Genomic DNA, 25,388 nt, shown 5'->3' with positions numbered 1-25,388 from the left:
TCTTGACTCGAAGCCAGTTCAAAGAATTTTCAAAGATAGGCAGTGTCATATTCTGGCTGAAAAGCCCAACCAAGCAAAACACTAGAGGTATGATGAACTCTAAGGTTAACTTTATTAGTCATAAAACAATCCGGCAAGCTTGAAGAAAAGCTAACTCTGAAACTATGACAGGAAACAGATAATTAAAAGAGTAAAACTTTCTCTCCCCTTTCTGACAGTTCAGGTCACATTGTCCAATATATTATCCAGTAATTGTTATGAGAAAAAACTTTAGTTGCTAAAACAACTCTTCAGCTCTCACATTAATAAGGAACACTTGTGGATTCAAAAATTTTCCCTTTCCCCTTCCCACACTGTTGGCAAACTAGAAGCATGCACAGGTCCTAAAGATAATAGGCTTCACAGCTTGACAGGGAGTATAAAAGATAATGTATCCAGGAGCTGATCAATGTGTGAGTATCTATGAGTAGGTTTTCTTTATCTAAAAACACTCATGAGAGAGGCTAGAGGGAATTGTTGCAAAATATGGCAAAATAATGTGATTAGCCCAGCTATGTTTCCTTAAAAAATACTGATTTATCATGTAGGATAGTTGTGAATATAAGCAATAAAAGGCCTAAATCATTTTACAGACTTTATTTACTATTTAACTAATAATATCTCAGAATTGTGAAACCAGAGAACATATCTATGGAACTTAAAAGAGTCATGTTAAGGTACATGGGTACACAGACAGCCATAATTTGTTACTGAAATATGAGAGCAATGTTCTTGGCTTCAAAATATATGCACATCTTACAAAAAATGGTTAAATATTTTTCATTCTAATCAGACACCCAAATGAAGAAAAATATTGATCTCTTTGGATTGAGAATCAAGCAATTTCTACCAGATTATTGGCTGTCAGAGAAGTTGTTGAATGCCTATTTGAAATGGGATTTGTAGAGGTACTGTAGGTACCTTGAAATTGCCATGTAGAAGTATTTTACTTGATTTTTTTGAAACATCTTATTATTCTCATCCACTACAATGAAGGTATTTTGCTTCTAGTTTGGTCTTTATGTGCTAAGGTAAACTTAACCATTTTTTAAGATTGCCAACATCTATCCTTCTGGTGAAAAACATGTATGCCATATTCAATCATTCTAGATTGTATTATAATTTGTATATACACATACAAGCTAGTCATGGCCTGTTTGTGAGCCACTTGGGACTTTAGACTTTCTGCTAACTTCCCCATTGATTTTGCTTGTTGGAAACTGGCAGGAGATCACAAATAACAGTCACATGAAATCCTTGCTTAACCATTGATTCTTGCTGAAAGATGGCAACAATGATTGCTGGGATTGTCATCACTAAGTGATGTGGTCTCATGAGTTTTAGTTTATGATCACGTCATTTAATGAAATTAGAAATGGAAATTCCAATTCCAATTGTCATTATAGAGCAAGACTACCTATAGTTGGCAAGAATATTTTTTATTTATGCATTTCTTTTACCAGGTTAGAAGAGATGGTATAATTCAGAACAAAATTATTTTTAATATAGATGATTTTGCTTTTGTGATTGTAATTTCAGGGGGAAATTCATCTTACTTTTCCTAAGGAGGCATCAATTTAGCAGCTATGCAGAATTTGAAATCTAATTGCTGAAGGAAAGAGTAGCTGAATAAATGAATCAGATCAAATGAGATCAGGATCCTCTGGAAAGATACACAGCCTTCTGCTCTTCAGTCAACGCATACTACTGATACCAAATTAGACACAGATATTCAGTCTGCTGTCATGGTAACCTATTTTAAAGTTTGTTACATTGAACATTAATAATATTTGAAATTGGGAATGTAAATTAAAGACTTAAACAACAGTGTGAAATGGAAATGTAATTCATATGGCAATTCCTAGAAATATTACTTTCTGTGCTTATATAAAATTTAGATAGATAGATAGATAGATAGATAGATAGATAGATAGATAGATAGATAAACTTTATATAAGTGTTTAGTCTCCAAGCATCAGCCCAACGAAGTATGATTGCAAACATATTATATAGTATGAAAATAAAATTTATAGTGAATTTAAGGTCATTTGCATGATATTTTATAAAATATTTGCAAACCATGCTGAAATTATTTTTATGTTCTGCCTATATAATCATGCTGAGTATTATGTGAGTATTTGGAAATTTATTTTGAAGATGACTTGATCATATTGATGCTTTCAATCTCTGAATAAGTTAGAGCTTCCAAATTGGGTGAATGATCTAGTCGGCAATTTGGATTAGTGGATATATCTGGATCATATGTGCCCCTCCCTATGTTTTATATAGAAACATGTAATTATGTGTAGTGTTACCTCTTCAGAGGCCGCCAAAACCCAGGCCCTCCCAGCCCTGCCCCCCTTAGTCAAGCTCTGCCACTTTATTCTCTAGGGGTTGGTAAGATATCTTCAGGCAGAGTTAGGAAGTAATAGGCTCTTGTCACCAAGAAGGGACTTCCGGGAACAAAGATGTCCAGCCCCCCCCCCAGCCCCAATAGTCAATGCTGTGACAGTATCCAACCCGCCAAGGCTGTTGTAGCAGCAATAGTTAATGAATCCTCAACGACCTTTCAAGATCAAGTGGGGTGGAAGAAAACCCAGCTCCAGGCAGTAGTAGAAACAAAAGCAGTCAGCGTGCTATATAATGGCTTGCCCCTCCCCACAAAATCTAAAACTTGTACAAGCAGCAGTTGTCACAATCCAGGTAGCCTCCAGGCTTCACAGCAACAGTAGCTACAACCAGTCTCTTCTCTTCTTCTGTTGCTTCTTCTCAGTCAGGTCTTGGCATCAAAACCCTCCCCCCTTATTTTTATTGTTGAAAGTCCCAGGCTAACAATCCCAGCCACTTCCTTTCCACACACTCTCTTTCGCCTCCGTTTGAAATATCCTTCTCACGAAGGAAAGCAATAAAATTCCACTCCCTCTCTCTTACTCTCTCTTGCCTCTGTTTGAAATATCCTTCTGACGAAGGAAAGCAATAAAATTCCACTCCTTCTCTCTCACTCTCTCTTGCCTCCATTTGAAATATCTTTCTCACTAAGAAAACAATAAAATTCTACTCCCTCTCTCTCTTTCTCTCTCCCATTCCTCCACATGAAGGGGTCAGCTTAAAACCTCCAATCCCTCTTTATTTTCAGCTGACGAACTCCAACAGCCACCCCTTCCCTTTCCTTCCTTCCCTTTTTCTATCCTTTCCCTTCATCCATCCCTACCACACCCAAAACCAGCAACAGGTGTCCCAATTTCTCCCTTCCCAGCCAAACTCCTGCAAACACTCTAAGACAGCCCCGCTACACACTCCCCCCACCTAAACAGTTTCTTTGGTCCCCCAAAGAATAGAGAACCTTTCTACTCACCATTTATATTATTAAGGGGCGAATGTCACTCTTTCTCTATGCTGTGTCCTAGGGCATCATATGTTAGTCTCTTCACCGGGCGTATCACTCGCCTCAATCTCTGCACTTTAGGCTCAACAGCATCATGGGCGCCATCCTCTAGTGGCTCCCCATCCCCGGAAGTACCCGGAACTAGCAACTCTTCCTCTAACACTGGTGACTGCAGACCCCATGAAGTAACCTGATCCACCTCCAACAATTCCCCTGGCTCTGCAATCTCTGAGGGCAACAATCCATCCTGTCCTGATCATTCCCCAGACTGATCCCTGGCCGCAAATCTCTGGGGAGTCCCCTCGTGTTCACAAGCTTTAGGCATAGGTTCTGAACATCAAGCCCTGACTGTTCTAACTCCACCTCACCACCCACAATCCCCATATCCCCTGATAATCATAACCGACCTATGTCGCCCTCTTCTTCCTCAGAATCCTCCGCTTCCCTCTCTATAGACAAGACAGGTTTTTCCCTGGTTTCCATTCCCCTTTCCACCACACGGGGCTCATCTTCGGGAACTAGCTGGGTAGCTCGTACTGCCTCGTGCAAGGGCAATAAATGGTTCCGGTACCACGCTTTCGAAGGTCCTGTGCTTCCCTCTGGCCATATCCAGTATACGGGCAATCCCGGCAGTTTTTCACTAACCACATACAACCAGGAGCCCCACTGATCGGCTAATTTCTGCTTCCCAGCGGGGCCCAGATTTCTTAATAGCACCTGATCCCCCAACTGTAAATCCTGGACCCTTACTCTTTAGATCGTAATTTCTCTGGTTCTGCCGTTCCCGAACCCCTGCGGCCTCTGCAGCTTTTTCATAAGCTCCCTTTAAACTCTTCCTGTCCACATAATTACGATAGGACTTAAAAGAGATCTCATCCATTGAGGTACCAAAAGCTAGATCTACCAGCAGGCGGGTTTCCCTGCCAAACATTAGCCAGTACAGGGAATACCCGGTAGTGTCACTTCTCGTGATGTTATAGGCGCGCACGACGGCAGAGATATGTTCTGTCCAATGATGTTTCTGCTCCTCCGTAAGGGTCCCCAACATGTCCAAGAGAGTGCGATTAAATCTCTCAGGCTGCGGGTCCCCCTGTGGGTGATACGGGGTGGTACAGGACTTCTGAATACCCAACTAGCCCAGCAGATGTTTTACAAGCCTACTTTCAAAATCCCTCCCTTGGTCAGAATGTATGCGCTGAGGCAGCCCATAATGCATAAAAAATTTCTCCACTACCTTGGCCATTGTAACAGCGTGCTGATCTCTTGTTGGGAAGGCCTGAGCATAGAGGGTAAAATGATCGGTCACGACCAACACATTTCCTTGTCCACTTGCATCCAGTTCCAGGGAAAGGAAATCGATGCAAACCAAGTCCAAGGTTCCATAACTCTGTAAATGGCCCATTGACGCAGTTCTTGATGGTAGAGTTTTTCTCTGAATACAATGCAGACAAGATCTGCAATAATCCCCTTCTTCATGCAGGGCCAACAGAACCGATCCATTCAAAAGTCTTTTCCGGCCCCAAATGCCCATGCTCGTCATGAAGTGCAGTCAACACTGCTCTTCTGTGTTTCTCTGGAAGCAAAAGCTGCCACCTTTCTTTGAGCCCATCTGAGAGGCCCCTCTGATAGATTACTCCATCACGAAGCTGCAGACGACCCCACTCCTTGTACAGCACTCATACTCTTCTGGGCGCATCGATGAGTAAAACCTCCTGCTGACCGCTTCTCAAAGCTCTTCCAACCAAGCCACAGAGGGGTCTTCCATCTGGTCCCTCCACAGATCTTTCTCAGTCAAGGCAAACCTACCCTCCCCTCTAACCTGAATAGGATTGGAGTATAATTTGAGGACACCTGCAATGGTAACCCCCACTGATTCAGCCCCAATTGCTCCCCTAGCTCAATGCTCAACCCCTCGATACAGCGCTTGAATACCATCAGGGGACAATTGTACCCACTCTCTAGTGCCTGTCCCTGAATCTTGGGGCCTCCTTGACAAAGCATCTGCATCGATGTTCCCCACCCCTGGGCAATACTTCAAACTGAACCTAAACCCAGAAAGGGTAGCTAACCATCGATGCCCCATGGCATCCAGTTTAGCAGTAGTAAGCAAGTATGTAAGTGGATTATTATCCATTTTGACCTCAAACTCTGCCCCATACAGATAATCCCTCAACTTATCCACCACCGCCCACTTGAGTGCCAAAAATTCAAGCTTATGGGTGGGATAGTTCTTTTCCCCAAGAGTTAAACCCCTATTGATATATGCAATGGGCTTCAAACATTAATCATGCTCCTGATATAAAACTTCCCCAAGACCATCCCGACTGGCGTCTACATGTAGTTCATATGGTTGATTGGGGTCGGCATAAGCTAAGACTGGGGTGTTTGTAAGCCTCCTCTTCAGCTGATCAAAGGCCTGCTCATAATGCTCAGTCCATTCTGCCTGAATAGATTCCCGTGACTTCCTGGGCCCCCTCGTTTTATGGGTTGGATTCGAACGACCCACTGCATCATCTACCCCCTCATTTTTTAACAACTCATTAAGCGAGCGAGCTATCTTAGCAAACCCTTCCACAAACCTCTGATAGTATGAACAAAATCCCAGAAACAATCGCAATTTAGCAACACTCTGGGGCCTGGGCTAAGAAACCATGGCCTCAAGCTTAGCGGGGTCCGTTGCCACCCCCTTGGCTGAAACGACATGCTCTAAATAGGTGACAGATGAGTGATAAAATTTCTCTAACGACAATTTCAGGCCTTCCTTCTGGAGCCTATCAATACCTTCTCTAGACGTTCTTTATGCTGCTCAAGTGTCTCCCCAAAAACAATAATGTCGTTCAAATAGACCAACACCTCTATCAGGTTCATGTCCCCCACTGTCCGTTCCATATGCCTTTGAAAGGTTGTTGAGGCCCCTGACAAACCCTGCGTCATTCGATTGAATTCATAAAACCCCAATGGGCAGATGAGCGCAATTTTCTCCCTATCCTCCGGATGCATGGGGATCTGATGGGAACCACTCCTTAAATCCAGCACACTAAACCACTTTGCCCCTGACAAACACTGCAAAGCATCCTCTGTCAGAGGAGTTATATAATGGTCAGGGATGGTTCTCCAGTTAAGGGTATGATAATCTATACACATCCTTAGGGTCCCGTTCTTCTTTCGGATCACCACTATAGGGGAAGCATAAGGACTTCGGGATTCCCTAATGACCCCAGTCCTTTTTAACTCTGCCAGATGCTCCCTAAGATCATCTAGGTCACTTAAGGGAATTCGCCGAGATCTCTCCCTAAAGGGTTTATCTTCCCTCAATCGGATTTCATGTTTGGCATTCCTAGCACAGCCCACATCAAAATTGTCTCGCAAGAATAAATGTCTCCACTTCCAAAGCTGGTCTCTCGCTCTCTCTCACCACTCAAGAGGAAGCTGGGTATTCTAGGATAAAACTGATCCATCGAGACCTCTCCCTCCATCTCTCCCTTACCATCCAGAGACTCAATTGGGGTAGCTGGGCTCACCTGCCCCAACAACATCCGATTCCTCAATCGTACCAGGAGGCCTGTGATATTCCAAACTCCAACTGAGATCCGCCCCTTTCCCTGTTGCAACACCTGCGTGGAGATTACCTCTGGAATTAATTTCACTCCACCATTCTGTCCCTTTGTCCCAGCAGCCCAGGCTGCTCCCAATCTAACGTAACAAAAGCCCTCAAGCACACCACTTCCCCTGGTTGTATTACCCTCTTTTTCCTATCCAATTTCCATAACCGCCCCACTTCCTCTGCAGGGGCCTGCTGCTCCTGCCAAACCCTGACATACAGTCCGCAGCGCAGGATGAACATCCCTCACTAACGAGTCATTCCCTAATGGAATGACTGGGGTGAGTAACCACCTGACTAAACTGGTATTAGTCCCCACAATCAATGAACCCTAGCTAACTCCCGGGGGGTGAGTACACACGATAGCCAAAGTATCCAAAGTCTCCGTATACCCAGCAACAGAGGGCCCAAACGTCAATTGTATAGGCAAACATCCATAATAGGAGAATCTTTCAGTACCAATACCACAGATCTTCAAATCACCCAACTCTGTATGGGCATATATGTCAAATACTTATCATAAAAATCCCTATATAAAAACGTCACCTGTGCACCTGAATCCAAAAGGGCCTTAGTATAAATAAATACCTTCCACCTGTACCGACACCACAGGAGAGGGGCCCACCAGCTGCTGAGGAGCCATGGCTTTGGCCTCTGTCAATTCAAGGGGATGGGGGTTTCTTATCAGAGGGGATACTCCCATTACCCTCATTTTTGCCGAGGATTTCCAAGGGGACCCTCTTTTGTCGGAGCTAACTGATATGGCCGGGCACCCAGCTAGCTCCTTCACTAGGGCCCTTTGGCAGTTTCCCAACTGCACTGGGTTCTCTGATCTTCTATATGGTTTTGAACATGCACACTTATAATACCCCATGCCCCCATAATTATAACAGACCACTGATCTCATTGGATTATTATCCCAGATCGGCGGACCCAAATTTCTCCCATCAGTTGTTCCAACCCGGCCTCCAGGGGTGGGCCATCCACAGTTGACCAAGAGGCTATCATCTTGGTTAACTCCAGTATCTCGGTTTGCATCGTTGTTATCCGGTTATCCTCTTCTCTTACCTTTCTCATTCCTGGGCCTAAGGGCCGTCCTACCGACAATTCAGCTGGCATCTCCTTAGCCCCCTCCACAACCTCCATTGCCCGTACTCTCCTTATAGGCTCGTGATATCCCCAGGCATTCCCTCTAGCTTTGACCTTTATTTGGCTCCGGACAGGGTCTGAAGCCAAAGCACCCCAGGAGAGTTGTTCTATCCTGGCCTGTTCCACCCCAGCTGGATCCAATCCCCCCTTCTCCACTACCTGATATAATAATCTATTTAGGCACCTTATATATTCGGACAGCTTCTCACCCCTCTTCTGGTACATATGTTCCAACCGGAACAATAAACTAAAGACCGTCTCAACAGACCCGAACTCATCATGCAGCAAAGAGAGGTAGTCACGTACAGTAAACTGCCCCCGACTCAGTGTTAAACTTCTAATGGCCTCTGCTGCAGGGCCCTTTAAACTTTCTCTAACCCGTTGTCTTTTCTGGGTATCCGGTATATCCCATTCCTCAACTTTTATGGCCTGTTCCATCCAAGCTTCATATTTCTCTTCTCCCTCTGGCACCAGTTGCATCCCCCCCAAAATAGGTAATTTCCTATATCCAGCCCCTATACAGTAACCCCCAGTCCGTTTTTGGGCGGAAGTCAAACTTCTCCCCACCTGTGTAAACCCTACTTCTGCTATCCCTGCAGGTGGGGAGACACACTTCTCTTTCTTCTGGCCTAGTAGTTTGGTCAAAGATGTGTCCCATGTAACAGGGAAAATCACCCCCATCCTGGCATCTTCTGTCAGTTGCAAACTCTGAATCTGAAAGCACTCTGGGACACTCTTTTTCTATTCCAGCAGTACATAAAAATAGGGGGAATCCCTATCCACCCTCGTATCTACCACATATACCACATATACCAGACAAAAACCCTCCATGTCTGTAGAATTTGCTCCTCTGACCAAACATCACCAGGAACCTTGATTATTACGCTTATCCTTACTTCACTATTCTGCTCCTCACACCACCTGGTGGCCGCACTAGAGTCCATATTGTTCTCCTGGCTCATATCCTCACACAAGACTAACCTTTCCTTACTAAGGGGATATGCCAGGCAGGAAATCCCGGACGAGCCCCCATGTGTAGCGTTACCTCCACAGAGGCCACCAAAGCCTAGGCCCTCCCAGCCCCCCTTAGTCAAGCTCTGCCACTGTATTCTCTAGGGGTTGGTAAGGTATCTCTTCTAACCGGAGCTTCATGCAGAGTTCGGAAGTAGCAGACTCTTGTCACTAAGAAGGGGTTTCCAGGAACAAAGATGGCCAGCCCCCTGTCCCAGCCCCAATAGTCAATGCTGTGATGGTATCCAACCGGCCAAGGCTGTTGTAGCAGCAATAGTTAATGAATCCTCAATGACCGTTCAAGATCAAGTGGGGTGGATGAAAACCCTGGCTCCAGGCAGTAGTAGAAACAAAAGCAGTCAGCGTGCTATAGTAATGGTTTCCTCCCCCCACAGTAGTCACAGTCCAGATAGCCTCCAGGCTTCACAGCAACAGTAGCTACGACCAATCTTTTTTCTTCTTTTGTTGTTTCTTCTCAGTCAGGTCTCGGTGTCAAAACCCTCCCCCCTTATCTTTATTGTTAAAAGTCCCAGGCTAACAGCCCCAGCCACTTCCTTTCCACACACACTCTCTCGCCTCCGTTTGAGATATCCTTCTGACGAAGGAAAGCAATAAAATTCTACTCTCTCTCTCTTTCTCTCTCCCCTTCCTCCACATGAAGGGGTCAGCTTAAAACCTCCAATCCCTCTTTACCTTCAGCTGACGAACTCCAACAACCACCCCTTCCCTTTCCTTCCTTCCCTTTTTCTATCCTTTCCCTTCATCCACCCCTGCCACACCCAAAACCAGCAGTAGCTGTCCCAATCTCTCCCTTCCCAGTCAAACTCCTGCAAACACTCTAAGACAGCCCCGCTACACATGAATTCATTAAAAATTTATACGTAACCTTTGACATCTGGTAAATATTAATATTTCTGATTATTCAAAGATATACATTATTCTAAAAGTACACTAGATCAAAAATTTGTCTGTGTTAAAGTGTGAAGATTGTGGCAATCTGAGTCTGAATTCCATTTCCTTTCCTCATAAAATACCTTAGGAGACTGTGTAGAGAACAATTGATAAAGAAAAGAGGATGGGTACTTTATTTTTCTCACGAAAAGATACTGTAACATCATATTTTGGACAGTTAGTTATTAGATTCAATGTACTGTCATAAATATATCTACCATGCTTTACAATGTCTTCTAAAATAAATCCTGAGAAATATCAGAAAGCAGCAAGTGATCCATTGTCAGGTATGAATAGGCCAGCCAGTATTCCTTCAAAATCTCTGAGGAGCTTAGAGGCTGAACAAAAGAACATTTTGTAAAAAAAATGACATACATACATACATTTTCATAATCCCATATTTGGGGGTACTCTGACTCTCTCAGTGACTGATTGCAAAAGTCTGCATAATTGCTTGAGATTGTTTATTGCACTAGAAATTAATTTATTGCTTTTAGATCTGGATATATTCTGCTTATTTATTTATATATATATATCAATAGAAAAGAACATTTGTAGCTCAAGGCTGAACTACTATTTCATTACCAAACAAATAATATCATCTGAGACCAAGAAACTGGCACTAAAGAACATTCTAATCAAGGAACCATCAAGACCACTCCCATCAACATTGACAGGGCAAGCCACTAGTATATAAAATAAGAGCAAATCCCACTGCCTATTAGCATGGATAATGTTACCTAGTTTGGTTATGAAACATCTGAGCTCAGAGAGTTATCAAGCACTCTGCAATTCTTCTATATTCTGCCCTGGAATCTGATGTTAGTTGGCATAAATGTATAAATTTGTAATGGTTGCTAATATTATTTCTATTCCTAAGTCATGCCATGTTTTAAAAAAACACACCCAAGTATTTTACATTATATACTGATTTTGAACAACAGGAATATTTATGCTTGAATAGCTTGTTTGAACTTGTTTTATTTAAGTATGTGAAGAAACCTCTAATAAAAGTGCAAACATTCTTTTTGAGACATTTCAAACAGCATTTTTAAAACCATTGATCCCCAAATATATTAGGACCATAACTTCCAATATCCCCAAACAGCTTTAAATATAAATCGTTAGAATATATCTGGAGAGTCATCAATATATCTGGAGAGTCATTAAGAACATTTATGTAGAAGAATAAATTTATCTGAGGTTCCTAGACATTCTGTTTAAAACAATTGAAATGAGAATATTTTTTTTTCTTCGTCTTAGACAACTGAATCAATTTTCTTGAAGACACTTGAGTCAAATTTTCTGCACGTAATGGTATATGAAAATCCAGTTTTACAAAAGAAAGCTTTGGCTTGTATTCCACTCCAAAATCTGAAAAAGCAAGCTCAGAAAAAATTAACACAAGCCCAAAAACTGGACAGAGGTAATATCTGAATAGTTTTAAAACCTGACAGTATCAAACAAAACATTACTATATAAATGCATTCATCTGTTAACAAACAAAATTGTCACAGGAGCTGTATTTTGGAATAGCTTTAGAGATTATAAAGCTGTATATTTTTATCTGTGTGTAAGAATTGTAGCTCTGTATTTATGCAATCTGAAACAAAGATAGTTTAGAGGATTATGCAATTATTTCCACTACACTTGTTATGATTCTATTAAAGATGGTCATTTTTGTCCCTGATTTATATTTATCTAGTACAGCAAATATTTTTAATTTATTTACAAATAATTCTGATAAGTTATATTGGAAGTATTTTTTTTTTTTTTTTTTTGGTACCGGGTATCTTCAGATTAACTGCCATAATGTTGCATCTCAGGGTAGAAAAAACCCCAATTTAAATAAGACTTGGTTGAAGTTCTAAATTGAGAACTTGAATGTAAGTATTTAAGATCTGTCATCCTATTGATTCTATGTTGATTATGGCAGTGAAGATGTTTTGATATTTATGTATAGAATGCTAATATTTCCAATTTCCTGACTCATTTCTTTCAGTATCCAAGACCTTTAAAGTTACTGTATTTGTTTTCAGTAAGTCAGTAAGGAACAAGCCATGTGTGTCTTAGATTCAAATGCCCAATTAATATCTCCCTAAAATATAAGAATATTATAGAAGCTATATCACATTTGATATAAAGTTACTATTTCTTGGTGCTCCTTCAAAATTATTTTCATTTTAATTCTGTGTAATTCCTGAAATAGTTATTCCAATTTGATGTCTAGATGCCTGTTTTAATTTTAATTCTTTTTTAAATGTGTAGATTGTATTCTGAGAGAAGAGGATATTCTTCTGGTGGAGCTCATCAACTGGTTTAAATGTAGTTTTTTTAAGTGGGTAGATAGCCTACCATGTAGCAAATGTGGGGGACAGACAGAAACTAAAGATAATTTGTCACCTAACGAGGATGACCTGAGATGGGATGCAAGTAGAGTTGAAAATCATTTCTGTAACCAATGCAAGTTCAGCAACAGGTTCCCAAGGTGAGTTTAGTAAATTGTTTTAACAATTGAGTTTGTATTAGACATTACTAATTTAGTATATTGATCTCATTTATATTTCAATCTGCATAATTGGGAATTCCATATATAATGCAAGCTCACAACAACCATTAGTTGCTCTTTGCTATCACTTAGAGTAGAATGTATGCCTTACCTTCTTTCTGATTTCTTTTTAAATTATATTGGTGAGCAAAGGAAGATTGTCGTTCAGATTTTCAAGATTTACTACAAAATCTGGAGTTGAGCAGCAGTGCTATTAATAAATTTAAAATATTAAAATATCAGTCCAAGTTTTGTAGGTTTTATTTTAATCAGAAATCTAGTAATAGGACTTTATACATCTGGGTTTATTCAGATAATTATTCAGAAAATGTTTATTTAAGTCATTAAGTGTTTTTTGGGGGGTTCCACATGACACAAAAGAAACAGTAATAAGAGAGAAAAATAAGCAAATTAAAGTACCATGATGACTGTCTAAAAGAACTCTTGGATGTAATAATTCAAAAGACAAATTTCAATATAATAATATATGACCTATTATTAATTTCTACCTACTGATAGTTATGGGGAAACTTTTAAGATAATTGCATTATTTTGGTTCTTATAGTAATAACTGAAAACTTCATATTTAAAAAAATTATGTTTCCAGATACAACAATCCTGAAAAGCTCCTGGAAATTAGACAAGGGCGTTGTGGTGAATGGGCTAATTGCTTTACACTTTGTTGTAGAGCAGTAGGATTTGAAGCAAGATACATTTGGGATGCAACAGGTATAGCTGTTTTAGAATACCTTATGTTAAAATCAGAACTGCAAAATGTTCCATAAGTACTCTGAAATTGTTAATCAATAATGCTGTTCAGGTGCCATTTTAATGACTTACAGTTTATAGTATTAGTGCAATCCTATTTATTTAAATCCCACTGAGTTTACAATTGTAACCTGCATCAGAATTGTTGTAGCCTCTTAAATTTTCGTGTATGAATACATTTATTATTACTAACACACACACTTATCATCTTGACTAAGAGAGTTTCTGAAATGAAAGAAATTATTTTGGAGACATAGGTAGACTCATAAATTTGGAATTGGGAAAGGCAAATAGTAAAAAAGCTTTTTCACCAAAAGATTAGACCTAGAAAGAAGCAGATAATTGGTCTATATTTGATAAGCAGTGTGTGATAATTAAGGGAGTTTGTTAGGAACTGGGGATATCCAATTTGAGGTTTCATCCACAGAACTTTCTGAGAACATTTTCTCAGCCCATTCTACTTGCAGGTTTATGGTTGAGGTTGAAAATCAGAAAGATGGAATTTTCTGAACCTGTGAGCCTACACACACACACACACACACACACACACACACACACACACACACACACGACTTATCAGATCACAGTAAGAAGTCTATAACCTGTAGCTTGAGGTGATGTTTCTTTAGTATTTACTTATTAAGGGGACTGTCCTCTGTGGCCCACTATTAAAAGAACCAAGAAGGTATTCATATTGTTGGAACTGTAGTTATAGAATCCTTGAGAAGGTATTCAAAGAAAATAACAAGCTTTTTATTTGCCGTAACTGTTATTTAGTCAGTCTGTTTATTTAGATGTCTTTTACTCTTTTTAAAAATCATCTAGCTAAAACAAATTTAGCAAAATAAACTTACCAATTTAGCAAAAAATACAATTGTATTAATTGTATTACATCTTGAAATCTATCAATGTATAGGGAAAGGAACAAAATGAGAAAGAGATTAATACTATAATTAATACCTTTATTTGTGTATTTGTCTAATCTCCTTTCTTAACAGTCTTAAGTCAGGAGTTATCACTACAGTTAGGCAATATCATCATGCTTTTTCTTTAAGTGATCTTGATAATGCAACATCGGGAGGGTATGTACTTAAATGAGCAAATAAAATTTAAATAAAGGACTGCAGGGTTGTAAAAAAAATCTCTCTTTGAGGAGTTCAGCATTCTAAAATTGACAATCTTTTTTAATGTTCGCTGCTTTTTTATCAGATCATGTATGGACTGAAGTTTATTCTGTATCACAGAAAAGATGGCTTCATTGCGACTGTTGTGAAAATGTCTGTGATAAACCCCTTTTGTATGAGATTGGATGGGGGAAAAAATTGTCCTATATTATTGCCTTTTCTAAAGAGGAGGTAGGTGAACCGTGTTTACTGAATTAAACAGATCTTCCAAGTAGCTCTGGCTGTTCTGATAAAGCAGTTGTATAACTGCACAGCAAGAAGGATATTATTTCTTCATTGGAATATTTCTAATCTTAACATGCTTGAAATTCAGTCTATTTTCTCTCTATCATATTGTAAAAGTATTTTCTTTCACAATTTGTGCTTTTCAGATTGTTGATGTCACCTGGCGTTACTCTTGTAAACATGAAGAATTGCTTTCTAGAAGGACACAGGTCAAAGAAACTGTGCTACGAGAAACAATCAATAATCTTAACAAAAGTGTATGTAGTTTTAACTTAATTATCTGTTAAATTTACAGAAAAGTTGAATTCAAACTAGTCTTGAATTAAAGATTGAAAAGTAACCTGTTGCTATTCAGTTAATTGAGAGGATATAAAAGACTTATAGACAGATGTGCTATTTGTGTATGGAAAATTAGCTGCATGTAAATTACAAGTGATGGCAAGAAAAAAAAATTGCACACCTTCCCATATAAGTGATAAGCTGCTGCACAACTGAACATAATACTCTTTGAAAAGAGTAAGAGGACTATGTAGTTGTTGTGACATACATTCTCTGTTACAGATTTTATTTCACAGAGTCAGATTTTTATATCTTTTCCCTCAAGTCCTTATCAAAGTACTTGATTTTTGTTATGTAAATTTCTTGGATTTTTAAATCTCTCCCACCTCAGGGAATTTTAGTTGGAGAAAGATATCTATTTAGCAGATTCCATTTAGAGTTGCCTGTATGTGTTTCAGATTTATCCATTCAAGTCCAATTTTGGTGGACCTTGCAATTTTGAATTTCTTTATATCTGTTAAGTCTTGCTGGAGTCTGTGTTGCTCTCTGAAGATGATGGCTGTTCTCTTTTTGTTTCTTAAGGTTATCAATAAAAAAATTAGAGGTAGCTTTCATGAAAATAATAATTTACTCCTCTGAAATGTTCAATTATTAAATTTATAACAAATAGTATGCTCTATATGTAGATAGATTTGTTGATAGCTCATGTGATTTAAATTGATTCATCAATGATCTGATTTAATACAGCCTTGTGTAATGCTTAATAGGACAAAACACCTGTCACTAGGAATTTAACCTTTTAAAACAAACTAGCAAGAATTGTGTTACTCGCAACATTAATTCTTATATTCCAAGGACAAACATTCATACAGGTAATCATAGACTTAGGACCATTTGTTGAGTAATCATTCAAAGTTTGGTCATGCTGAACTAAGGGACAAAGCCAGTGTCTGATGTTATTGCTGTTGCAGTGCCCTTGGTCACATGATCAAAATTTGGGCACTTGGCATTTCCCATCTATGCTTTTTTAGCCCCCTGCATTTCAAGGCTCCTACTTTCTTAGCTAATCTTTACTCTGCCTGCTGAACAATTATGCTATTTGAGCCACAGTTGCTCGCTGCACAAGGTTTTGCATGGCAATTTTTCCACAAGACCTGGTGAAGATGGCCTCATGTGGTCAACAGCTACCTCATGAAGGGCCAGCTGGGCACACCTTAATGGCAGTAGGAGCAAAAAAAGAGTGAAGGTCAACTGAGACAGTAGAATGCAGGATGGCTTGCTGCCTTGGAAGGCAGAATGTAGAATGACCAAAAGGGTAGAGATGTGGGGAATAGGCAGTAGTAGAGAGTTGAAAGGGAGGCAGTCTCTTACTTGGAAGAACCAGTGTTCAGAAGTAGGAGGTACCAAGGCTGGAATAGTTTGGAGAGGGTCTTTGCCTAATAACTGGTAAATTTGCTTAACAATGGCATTGGTGAATGTCATAAATGCCATTTCTAAGTGATGTGGTCATATGACACCATACTTTTTGACCACATCAGTCAATGACAGACATTCAAGTCCCAATTGTGATTGTAAGTCAAGGAGTACCAGTATGGAATAACATTTTGATCCATCCAAATATGTTTTTCTTAATGTTTTTTTCTTCATTACAGTACACAAATAACCCAACCTCAGAATAAAATTTTCCAATAGTATAAATCCAAGTTAATGTTAAAGTTTTTTTTAAAACAGCTATATATAATGAACTTCTGTGCTTTATAACCCTAACCCTAACACTTATCGAGAAATATTACATAATCCTACATAATTCAATGGGATTTTACTTTTTAAATAAACATACGTAGGATTTCATCAGTAGTTATGCTTGCAGTAGAATTATAAACATATATAACTTAAAAACATAATTTGGACTGGGATTTCACTTATGTTTCAGTCATAAGTGGAGGTATTGTGTGATCAGACCACTGTTCTTACAACAGTTGTTAAGTGAGTCACTGCAATCATTAAGTGAATCATATATTCATTAAGCATATTACAGGGTTGTTAAGTGACTCCATTCTCCTAAGGGGGCATTTTTGTCTGAAAATATTGTCAGAAAAAAAACACATACCAGAAAACAGCTCAAAATATTGCAAATGGCAGTCACATGACCATGGGACACTACAACTTGTGTCAATGCAAGCAGATTGTGGTTTGAATACAATTACATTATTGCAGGGAGAAGGTGGCTGGAAGTCATAGCTTCAAGGATGGATCATAGGTAGCTTTTTAAAATTAGCTGTAACTTTGAACAGTCTTTAAATGAATGGTCATAAGTTGGCAACTACCTGTAAATAGAATTGTCGGTTTATCTGACTCCACATTACAGCATGATTTAAACCATTGTTAAAATATTTCAAACATTTTTATCTTCATATTTAACTGCTTTAATATTAATGCTAATTAAAATTAATTTTATTGTATGTTTTATGTCACAGGTCGGCAACCTGCGGCTCCGGAGCCGCATGCGGCTCTTTGAGCCTTCCCCTGTGGCTCCTAGCCTCCTCTGCCTTTGCAGAGAGAGACAGAGACAGAGAGAGGCAATTGCACTTCTCTCTCTCTCTCTCTCTCTCTCTCTGCGTGTGTGTGTGTGTATGTGTGTGTGTGTGTGTGTGTAAAAAAGAGAGTGCACTCACAGTGTTCTCCAAGGAGCTGAAAAGCTTATTGGGCGGAGCTCCTCCCTTTGCTGCGTCTCTGCAGGAAGCAGGAAGAGCAGGAGAGAGCTAGCTAGCCCAGCTAGGCTGATTCAGGAATTCTGGGAGTTGAAGTCCATGAGTCATGAAAGAGCCGAGGTTGCCTACCCCTGAGCTTGTTGGACAACAGCTTGAAGCTTGCTAGGTGAGCAGCAGATAGGAGGGGGGGAGAAAGAGAGAGAGAGAGAGAGGGGGAGAGAGAGAGAGAGAGAGAGAAGAGAGAGAGAGAGAGAGAGAGAGAGAGAGAGAGAGAGAGAGAGAGAGAGAAAGAGAGTGGGGGAAGAGGAGTGGCAGACCAAGGGCAGATAGAGAGGGAGGGAGGGAGAGAGACAGAGAGAGAGACCCTTTGACATCTAAAATGAAGATAACACTGCATATATCCTTTTTTTACCTGTGTGTGTGTGTGTATATATATACACACACACAAACACGCACATATACATATACACACACATACATATATATATATATACACACACACACATACATACACACACACACACATACACACACGCACACACACCTATAATAAAGGTAAAAAAGGATATATGCAGTGTTATCTTCATTTTAGATATCAAAAGGGTTTTGCGGCTCCCAGTGTTTTGTTTTTGGTGGGAAATGGGTCCAAGTGGCTCTTCAAGTGTTTTGGGTTGCCTACCCCTGTTCTATGTGGATGATTCAATAGGATACCAATTTAATAATAAATAAATATGTACATACCTACATACATATATACAAATTGCAGCTGATACCTAAGATTATATAAAATAAGTTATCATAAATTATTTTTATATCATGGTTTGTTACAATGAAATTCAGATTCTGATCCTTCAGTTTCCTGAGAATATTTGCCTCTGAGTACACAAGCATAAGATTCTGATGTAATTTTATTGTTGTCATTGATTCTAGAGGCAGCAAATACTAAGTGAGGCAAGAAAAAATGAGCTCTTACAAAGACTCATAGTAGAGCTTGTTGAGTTTATTTCTCCAAAAACACCAAAGCCAGGAGAATTTGATGGAAGAGAATCTGGATCATTGGCTTGGAGAGTTGCCAGAGGTGAAATTGCTTTAGAGGTATTTATAGCATCTAATAGCAATTTTTAGAATTCTTAGTGTAAGCTCTAACTGTGGCTTGTTGGTTAACAACAAAATTAATTATACTTACATTTTGTTGATTTTAGTTGCCAAAGATTTCTCCTATTTATTTCAGCCCAAAATTGTAATTTAGTTTTTCAATTTGTTTTAATCTCATCAAAATTTTAGCAGCAAATAGAGCAAAGAAAAGCAGACTTATTTATTCTTTAGATTAGATTCAACTTCCTATTAATGGGATACTAAAATTATAAGCAACTAAAATACAAAGCATTTTTTAAAATAATATTAGCATTAATTAATTAATACTGTAAGTACAATCATGCCTCTAGGCATGTTAGCAAAATGTGTGGTTCATTTGTTAATATCAACTAATTAATTAACAATTAATCAGTGGAACAACCTGCTTCCAGAAGTTGTGAATGCTCCAACACTAGAAGTTTTTAAGAAGAGATTGGACAACCATTTGTCTGAAATGGTATACAGTTTCTTGCCTGAGTTATGGGGTTGGACTAGAGACCTCCAAGGTCCCTTCCAACTATTATTATTATTATTATCATCATCATTATTATCATTATCACTATCACTATCATTATTAACCTCATTTCTCAAATTAATGAGAATCTGAATGTAGTTGCCTTTATTTTTACATTTTTTAAAAAATTGTGATGTACTGATCTAGTAAAAAAAAAAACCTGTGTACCTGACAAAGCCACACAAAATGCATGCAATCTTTAAATTTATTCCTCCTTCCATTTCTCCATTTTGGCTCTCTTTTTGTAAAATAAATAATGACATGAATCCAACTTATTATTATTATTATTATTATTATTATTATTATTATTATTAGTGTTGTGCTATGGATGATTTCTACTATATCCTGATACATAAAACCATAGAATTCGAAGAGGGTGTACTTTCTTTTTTACATGACTGTATATTATCTAAAATGTTTGGATCAGATACGTATTATTCATTAGTGAGGTTTATTAAATGTCTAACAAGAAACTAATTTTAAGTTTTGGGTTTGTTTATTTAGACTAAAGAAATAGTATTTATTCCAACTGTAAAAGAGAAAGCCTCCAAGCTTTTTCACCTCAGCTATAATATAGTGGAAGATTGTTATACCCGAATATCAAATAATAATGAAAAAATCAGTGGTTGGGAGAATGGCGTTTGGAAAATGTATTCTTTAGGCAGAAAGGTTGAATCAGATTGGAAAATGGTAAGTAAAAATCCGTTATTCTAAAATAGGGCTGCCCATGACTCGTATTTAAAGGGAAAAGGTGTTTGGTGTATGCATGCGGGAGGCTCATATGGCAGCCATTGGTAATTCCTTAGAACAGTTGAGTCTTTTCTGGGTATCTAGCTGCAGTATGACCTTACTAAATAAACATTTATTTATTTATTTAAAATATTTTATTAATTTTCTATTTTTACAATCAAGTGCTTAATAGACAATGTGATGACTGAGTCCATTAGTAATTCCATGGTATATATAAGCTTCTTCAAACTAAAATCAATATTACACCATCCAATACATCCTCTCTTCTTCCGGTAATAGACATTTTTCCACACTAAGCAAATACAATTCTTATTGTTGTTAATAAATATATAATTGAATATCAGCATTTGTTACAGTTTTCTAATAGTATCAATAATATCAGTTTAGAATATCTTTTCTAACCAAAACATATCTTAATTGTGCTGTGCTAGGCTGCATCTAGTTCAGCTGTGCAGCTCCATATATACAAGATTCTTAATTAAAGATGATAGTAACAAATACTATTTTCAAAGCAAGGGACTAAACCATTATCCTTTTAGTCTTGATCTGAATATATTTTAGGACATATGTGCCTCATTGCTGTATGTCAGAATCAGATAGATTTTTAATGTCTGCAGTTTTATTTTCTTGCAGATATGTAGAGTATTATTTGGTAAAACATAATACCTTTAAATAGTCCATAAAACTATCTGCATATGAATTTTATTGTAAAACCATAAGATAACATTTAATTCTACTAAGTTATATATAGAATTATTTTTAGAAGTTAATATTTTTAATAGGATGAATGCTCAGCATTCATACTGGTAGGAGGTAAACTACACATAACAGTAGTCTATATACTAAATATACTAAGGTTTGTACTTTTAAGAAGCAGCACCATTAACTAAGATTTCACTGGTATGATTATGAAGTGATTATGTATTAAGTTGAGTAATATCACAATATTGTTGTTGTTATTGTTGTTAATTGCGAAGTCGTGTCCGACCCATCGCGACCCCATGGACAACATTCCTCCAGGTCTTCCTGTCCTCTACCATCTTCTGGAGTCCATTTAAATTCACACCTACTGCTTCAGTGACTCCATCCAGCCATATCATTCTCTGTCGTCCCCTTCTTCTATTGCCCTCAATCTTTCCCAACATTAGGCTCTTCTCCAGTGAATCCTTCCTTCTCATTAGGTGGCCAAAGTACTTGAGTTTCAACTTCAGGATCTGGCCGTCTAAAGAGCAGTCGGGGTTGATCTCTTCTAGGACTGACCGGTTTGAACGCCTTGCAGTCCAGGGGACTCGCAGGAGTCTTCTCCAGCACCATAATCACAATATTAATGCACTGCAATTCACTGGTTAACATCACATTTTTTGTCATTCTAACTAGGTTTATTTAGCTCGAAAGGAAGGCTTCTCATCTGGCTACATCTGTTGGAAATTTGAATGTGGCTCTGCTGGTCTAAAAATAGACAACATTTCCATTAGAACAAGCAACCAAACATTTGAGAGTGGAAGAGTAAAGTGGACACTGCACTCTGGAAGCATTGCAGTTGATGTTAATGGAGGTATATAATTTTGCATTTGTCCAAAAAAACAATATTTGTTTCAAGAGTTACTATTTTTTTGCTCAGTATAGTAGTCCTTGACTCACAATCATTATGGAACCTGCCCACTATGGTCAAAAGTTGGAATTGCCTCACTTAACGACCCTTATCCCTGCTCTGCAGATATAATCATTAAGTGAATGCATGGGTTGTTAAGCAGAGCACAGGGTGCCATGGGGGTTCTGGGAGATCTAGTACAGGCCTTGCCTGAAGCTTCCCAATTCGACCCCCACCCTCTGAACACCTGTTCTCTGCTTTCCCCCTCAGGGTCCCACATGCTCCTCCCCATCTTTCAATCATTGCTCACTTACCTTTTATCATAGATCTCCATCTGCAAGTTCCATAGATCACACTAACAATGAGAACAAGCTGTCCAGCTTTGGCATTTTCAGAGTGGCCCTAATGAATTAAGGATGCTTGAAAAGAGTGGTCACTTCCAGAATGAAGGAATATGTACTAGAAAAAAAGCAGCTTGTTTTTCTTCCCTAGTGCTTCTCACTTGTATTCACACAACACACAACAACCTGTGTGTGAGAAGCATTGGAGGACAACGCTGGACATTGTTACCTTTGCAGGTTCTGCTGCTATCTTTTGTCCTGGGAATGGCAGTGGTGGACCTGGCAAAGGCAACTGCATATATCTCTCCTTCGCCAATGATTTTAGCTCGCTCGCATGCCTGCCATACAGCTGTCTGTCTGCTAATAAGAAGCAATGGGAAAATATAACAAAGGGATAGAAAAAGAGGCTAGATGCTGTGAGGGTGAAAACAAAGGTAGAAGAGCTTTGTCTCAGTATCTCTTTCCTGCAACATGTAGCATCTCATGTGTCCAGACTAGAAAGAGAGGCTAGAAGCTGAAAGGAGGAAAACAAAAATGAAAGAGCTTTGTCCCAGAAACTTTGGTTTTCCCACTTCTTCTAGCATGCCTGGGCTAGAAAGAAAGGCATTGCAGAAGAAGAGAGATGTTCCATACTAGGCTGCACTGGTGAGCTGCATTGCTAGCTACCATCCCTGATCTATTCCCAAAAGCATGCTTGCTCTGGGCCAAGTGGCTTAGGGATGGAAGTTTGTTGTTCTTCCCCAGTGCAATCTGCAGAGGTTCCAGAAGAAGAGCTACTGTAGAAGGTAAGTAAGTGATTGATGAAGGAACTAACAAAGTGTGTCTGAAAGCTGAAAGCAGGTCTAGTCCTGTGGGGACCCAGTGGGTGAGATGGGGTGAAAAAGACGTAGGGTGCTACAGCATCTCTCTGGTCTTAAGCAGAGCAAAATCCATACTACTCCATTTACATAGTCCTTGACTTACACCAGTTCATTTAATGACCATTCAAAGTTATAATGGCATTGAAAAAAGTGATTTATGACTGTTTTTTATACTTACAACCATTGCAGTATCTCCCTGGTCATGTGATCAAAATTCAGAAACATGGCAACTGACTCATATTTATGATGTTTGCAGTGTCCTGGATGTGTGTGTCACATTTACACTTTTGTGACCTGACAAACAAGGTTAATGGGAAAGCCAATTCACTTAACAACCATGTTACTAATTTAAAAATGCAGTGATTCACTTAACAAGTCTGACAAGAAAGGTCGTAAAATGGGGCAAAATTCCTTTAATAACTGTCCCACTTAGCAACAGAAATTTTGTGCTGAATTATAGTCGTAAGTAAAGACCACCTGTATAGAGTTTTTATGAATAATTTTCAACTTTTAATTGGCTATAGTTTAAATCAGACATTTTAATTTAGCCTAGTTACATTTTATAAATACACATTATTAAAATGGTTTTCCTACTTATTTCAGTTTGTTCTGAGCAGGCAACGAAGGATCTCTGCTTGTCCCTCTTATCTTATAAATTAATTTTTGATAAGGTATTTTCAAGTAGTATCAGTAAAACAGAACATCTTTCTCTGAACTTTCTTTGACCCTCTTCTCCGCATCCAAATCTTTTCTCTTTTAAGTAACTGTACAGAAACTTAGAAATTGCTAGGGGTGTTTTGTAACATTTTTCTAATTTTAATGAGTTTTTTTTTCTAAATATCTTTTGTATTAATGTCCATTAGTGCAACTTGATCCTTTTCTTTAAGGATATATGTTTTGCATTTTCTAAGTTCCTGCTATAGAGACTGTGGCAACTAGTTAAACTCATTTTCTGGAATCATTTTTGGAATAGTAATACCATACAGATGCCAGTTTCCAAATATGTGTAATGTACATCAGATAGTCTAATTCTGAAAATGGTCTAAGCAGTTATTATTATTGTATAATAAATAGTTTGCAGAGCTTATCAACCTATTTATATATTTATATATAAATAATTTATATATATATTGTTATTAAAATTGTTTTAACAGGATTTTTTTTTGTTTCCATTTGATAGATAAAAGGCTTCATTCTTATCCTGATATTTCCAACACAACAAATGTTATCTTAGAAGCTGAACTAAGTGGAGGAGATGGCAATATTGCATGGCAACATGCACAGCTGTTTAGACAAAGTTTAAAAGAGATTGAAGATTGTTTTGAGATAATTATAAAATTGAGTGACTTCTGAATATCAATACTCTGATGAAACTACTTCCAGACAAAATATTTTCAGAAGTAAATGAATGGTGCAAAAACATCATATTCATTATCACTGAAAATATACCGCTAATATGAAATGCAATGAAATTCTACATTACTTTGTTTTCTTTGAAAATAATGAAAGAAATATATCAAAGGGGGAAAGGATATAAAATTTTATTACTTCAAAAAGCAATTCTTTGAATACCTATAATTTAAAAAGAAGCTAAATAATCATGTACAGTATAGCATTCTCCTGCATAGTCTTTCAAATTTTAAAATATAAGTTAAAATATTTAATCTGTAAAATAAGTTTTTTAAGAATGGAATGAAGATTTTAGTGTCTTAAATCTGGGTTCTGGAATGTCATTTTTAAAAACCACTTTTGTGTGATATTTTAACATTTCTGTTTATCTGTAATTTTATAGTAGACAATTAATTGCATTACCAATATTAAACTAATAGTATAGTTACTACTGCTTCTTGTAATTTTTAATTTACTTAAACTTTAGTTTTTAAAAATGAAATTTTGTTAAGAGATAATGTTGATGTACATTATGTTATTTGGTGTAGCTTCTAATCTAGAAAAATATTAAATATATTATGTTCCCAAAATTTGGACAATTTCAATATAAAAATATATATTACTTAAAAGTGTAGAGCTTTGATAAAATATCTAATTTGAATAAGCCTGTTATATTGTATAAATTTGGATTGATCCAGATTTTTTATATAAAGTTGCTATTCTTCTTCATTTTGTTATATTTATTCAAGAGCATCTTATATTTATACTAGGGAATCGATCTGTTATAACCACCAAATATTTCATTTTATTGGTTAGGACCATTGCTCATGTTTGTCAAGATCTTTTTGGATTCTGAACTTGTCTTCTGGAATGTTGGCTATTCCTGCCAGTTTAGGGTCATCTGCAAATTAGATGATTTCCCCTTCTAATCCCTCATCTAAGTCATTTATGAAGATAT

The 25,388-nt window shown here is 38.0% G+C and overlaps 2 protein-coding genes across 2 annotated transcripts in view; one reads left to right on the top strand and one right to left on the bottom strand.

Annotated features, from left to right (window-relative positions):
• NGLY1 (N-glycanase 1) overlaps positions 1-25,159 on the top strand; it is a 33,640-nt gene extending 8,481 nt beyond the window's left edge. Inside the window, 12 exon segments of the mRNA XM_039343700.1 lie at positions 833-947; positions 1,579-1,711; positions 1,714-1,787; positions 11,400-11,562; positions 12,405-12,624; positions 13,292-13,413; positions 14,662-14,807; positions 15,008-15,118; positions 18,782-18,946; positions 20,004-20,189; positions 21,627-21,804; positions 24,222-25,159. Of these exon segments, the coding sequence (XP_039199634.1) occupies positions 833-947; positions 1,579-1,711; positions 1,714-1,787; positions 11,400-11,562; positions 12,405-12,624; positions 13,292-13,413; positions 14,662-14,807; positions 15,008-15,118; positions 18,782-18,946; positions 20,004-20,189; positions 21,627-21,804; positions 24,222-24,394 (1,786 nt within the window). The 3' untranslated portion in view covers positions 24,395-25,159.
• Positions 2,603-10,022, bottom strand: LOC120308125 (paraneoplastic antigen Ma1 homolog). The gene has a single exon (XM_039343699.1). The coding sequence runs from the start codon at positions 8,853-8,855 to the stop codon at positions 7,929-7,931; it is 927 nt and encodes a 308-aa protein (XP_039199633.1). The 5' UTR covers positions 8,856-10,022; the 3' UTR covers positions 2,603-7,928.
• Positions 25,160-25,388: the final 229 nt, after the last annotated feature.

Source organism: Crotalus tigris, unplaced genomic scaffold, assembly GCF_016545835.1.
Source record: "Crotalus tigris isolate CLP2741 ecotype Arizona unplaced genomic scaffold, ASM1654583v1 scf7180000017871.4482833, whole genome shotgun sequence".
Classification (NCBI taxonomy): domain Eukaryota; kingdom Metazoa; phylum Chordata; class Lepidosauria; order Squamata; family Viperidae; genus Crotalus; species Crotalus tigris.
The sequence above is the reverse complement of the archived record's forward strand: the minus strand, read 5'-3'. Positions and strand labels throughout refer to the sequence as shown.

Coding starts and splice junctions, on each gene's coding strand:
- LOC120308125 (XM_039343699.1), bottom strand. CDS start 8,855: ATGGGGGTGATTTTCCCTGTTACATGGGACACATCTTTGACCAAACTA.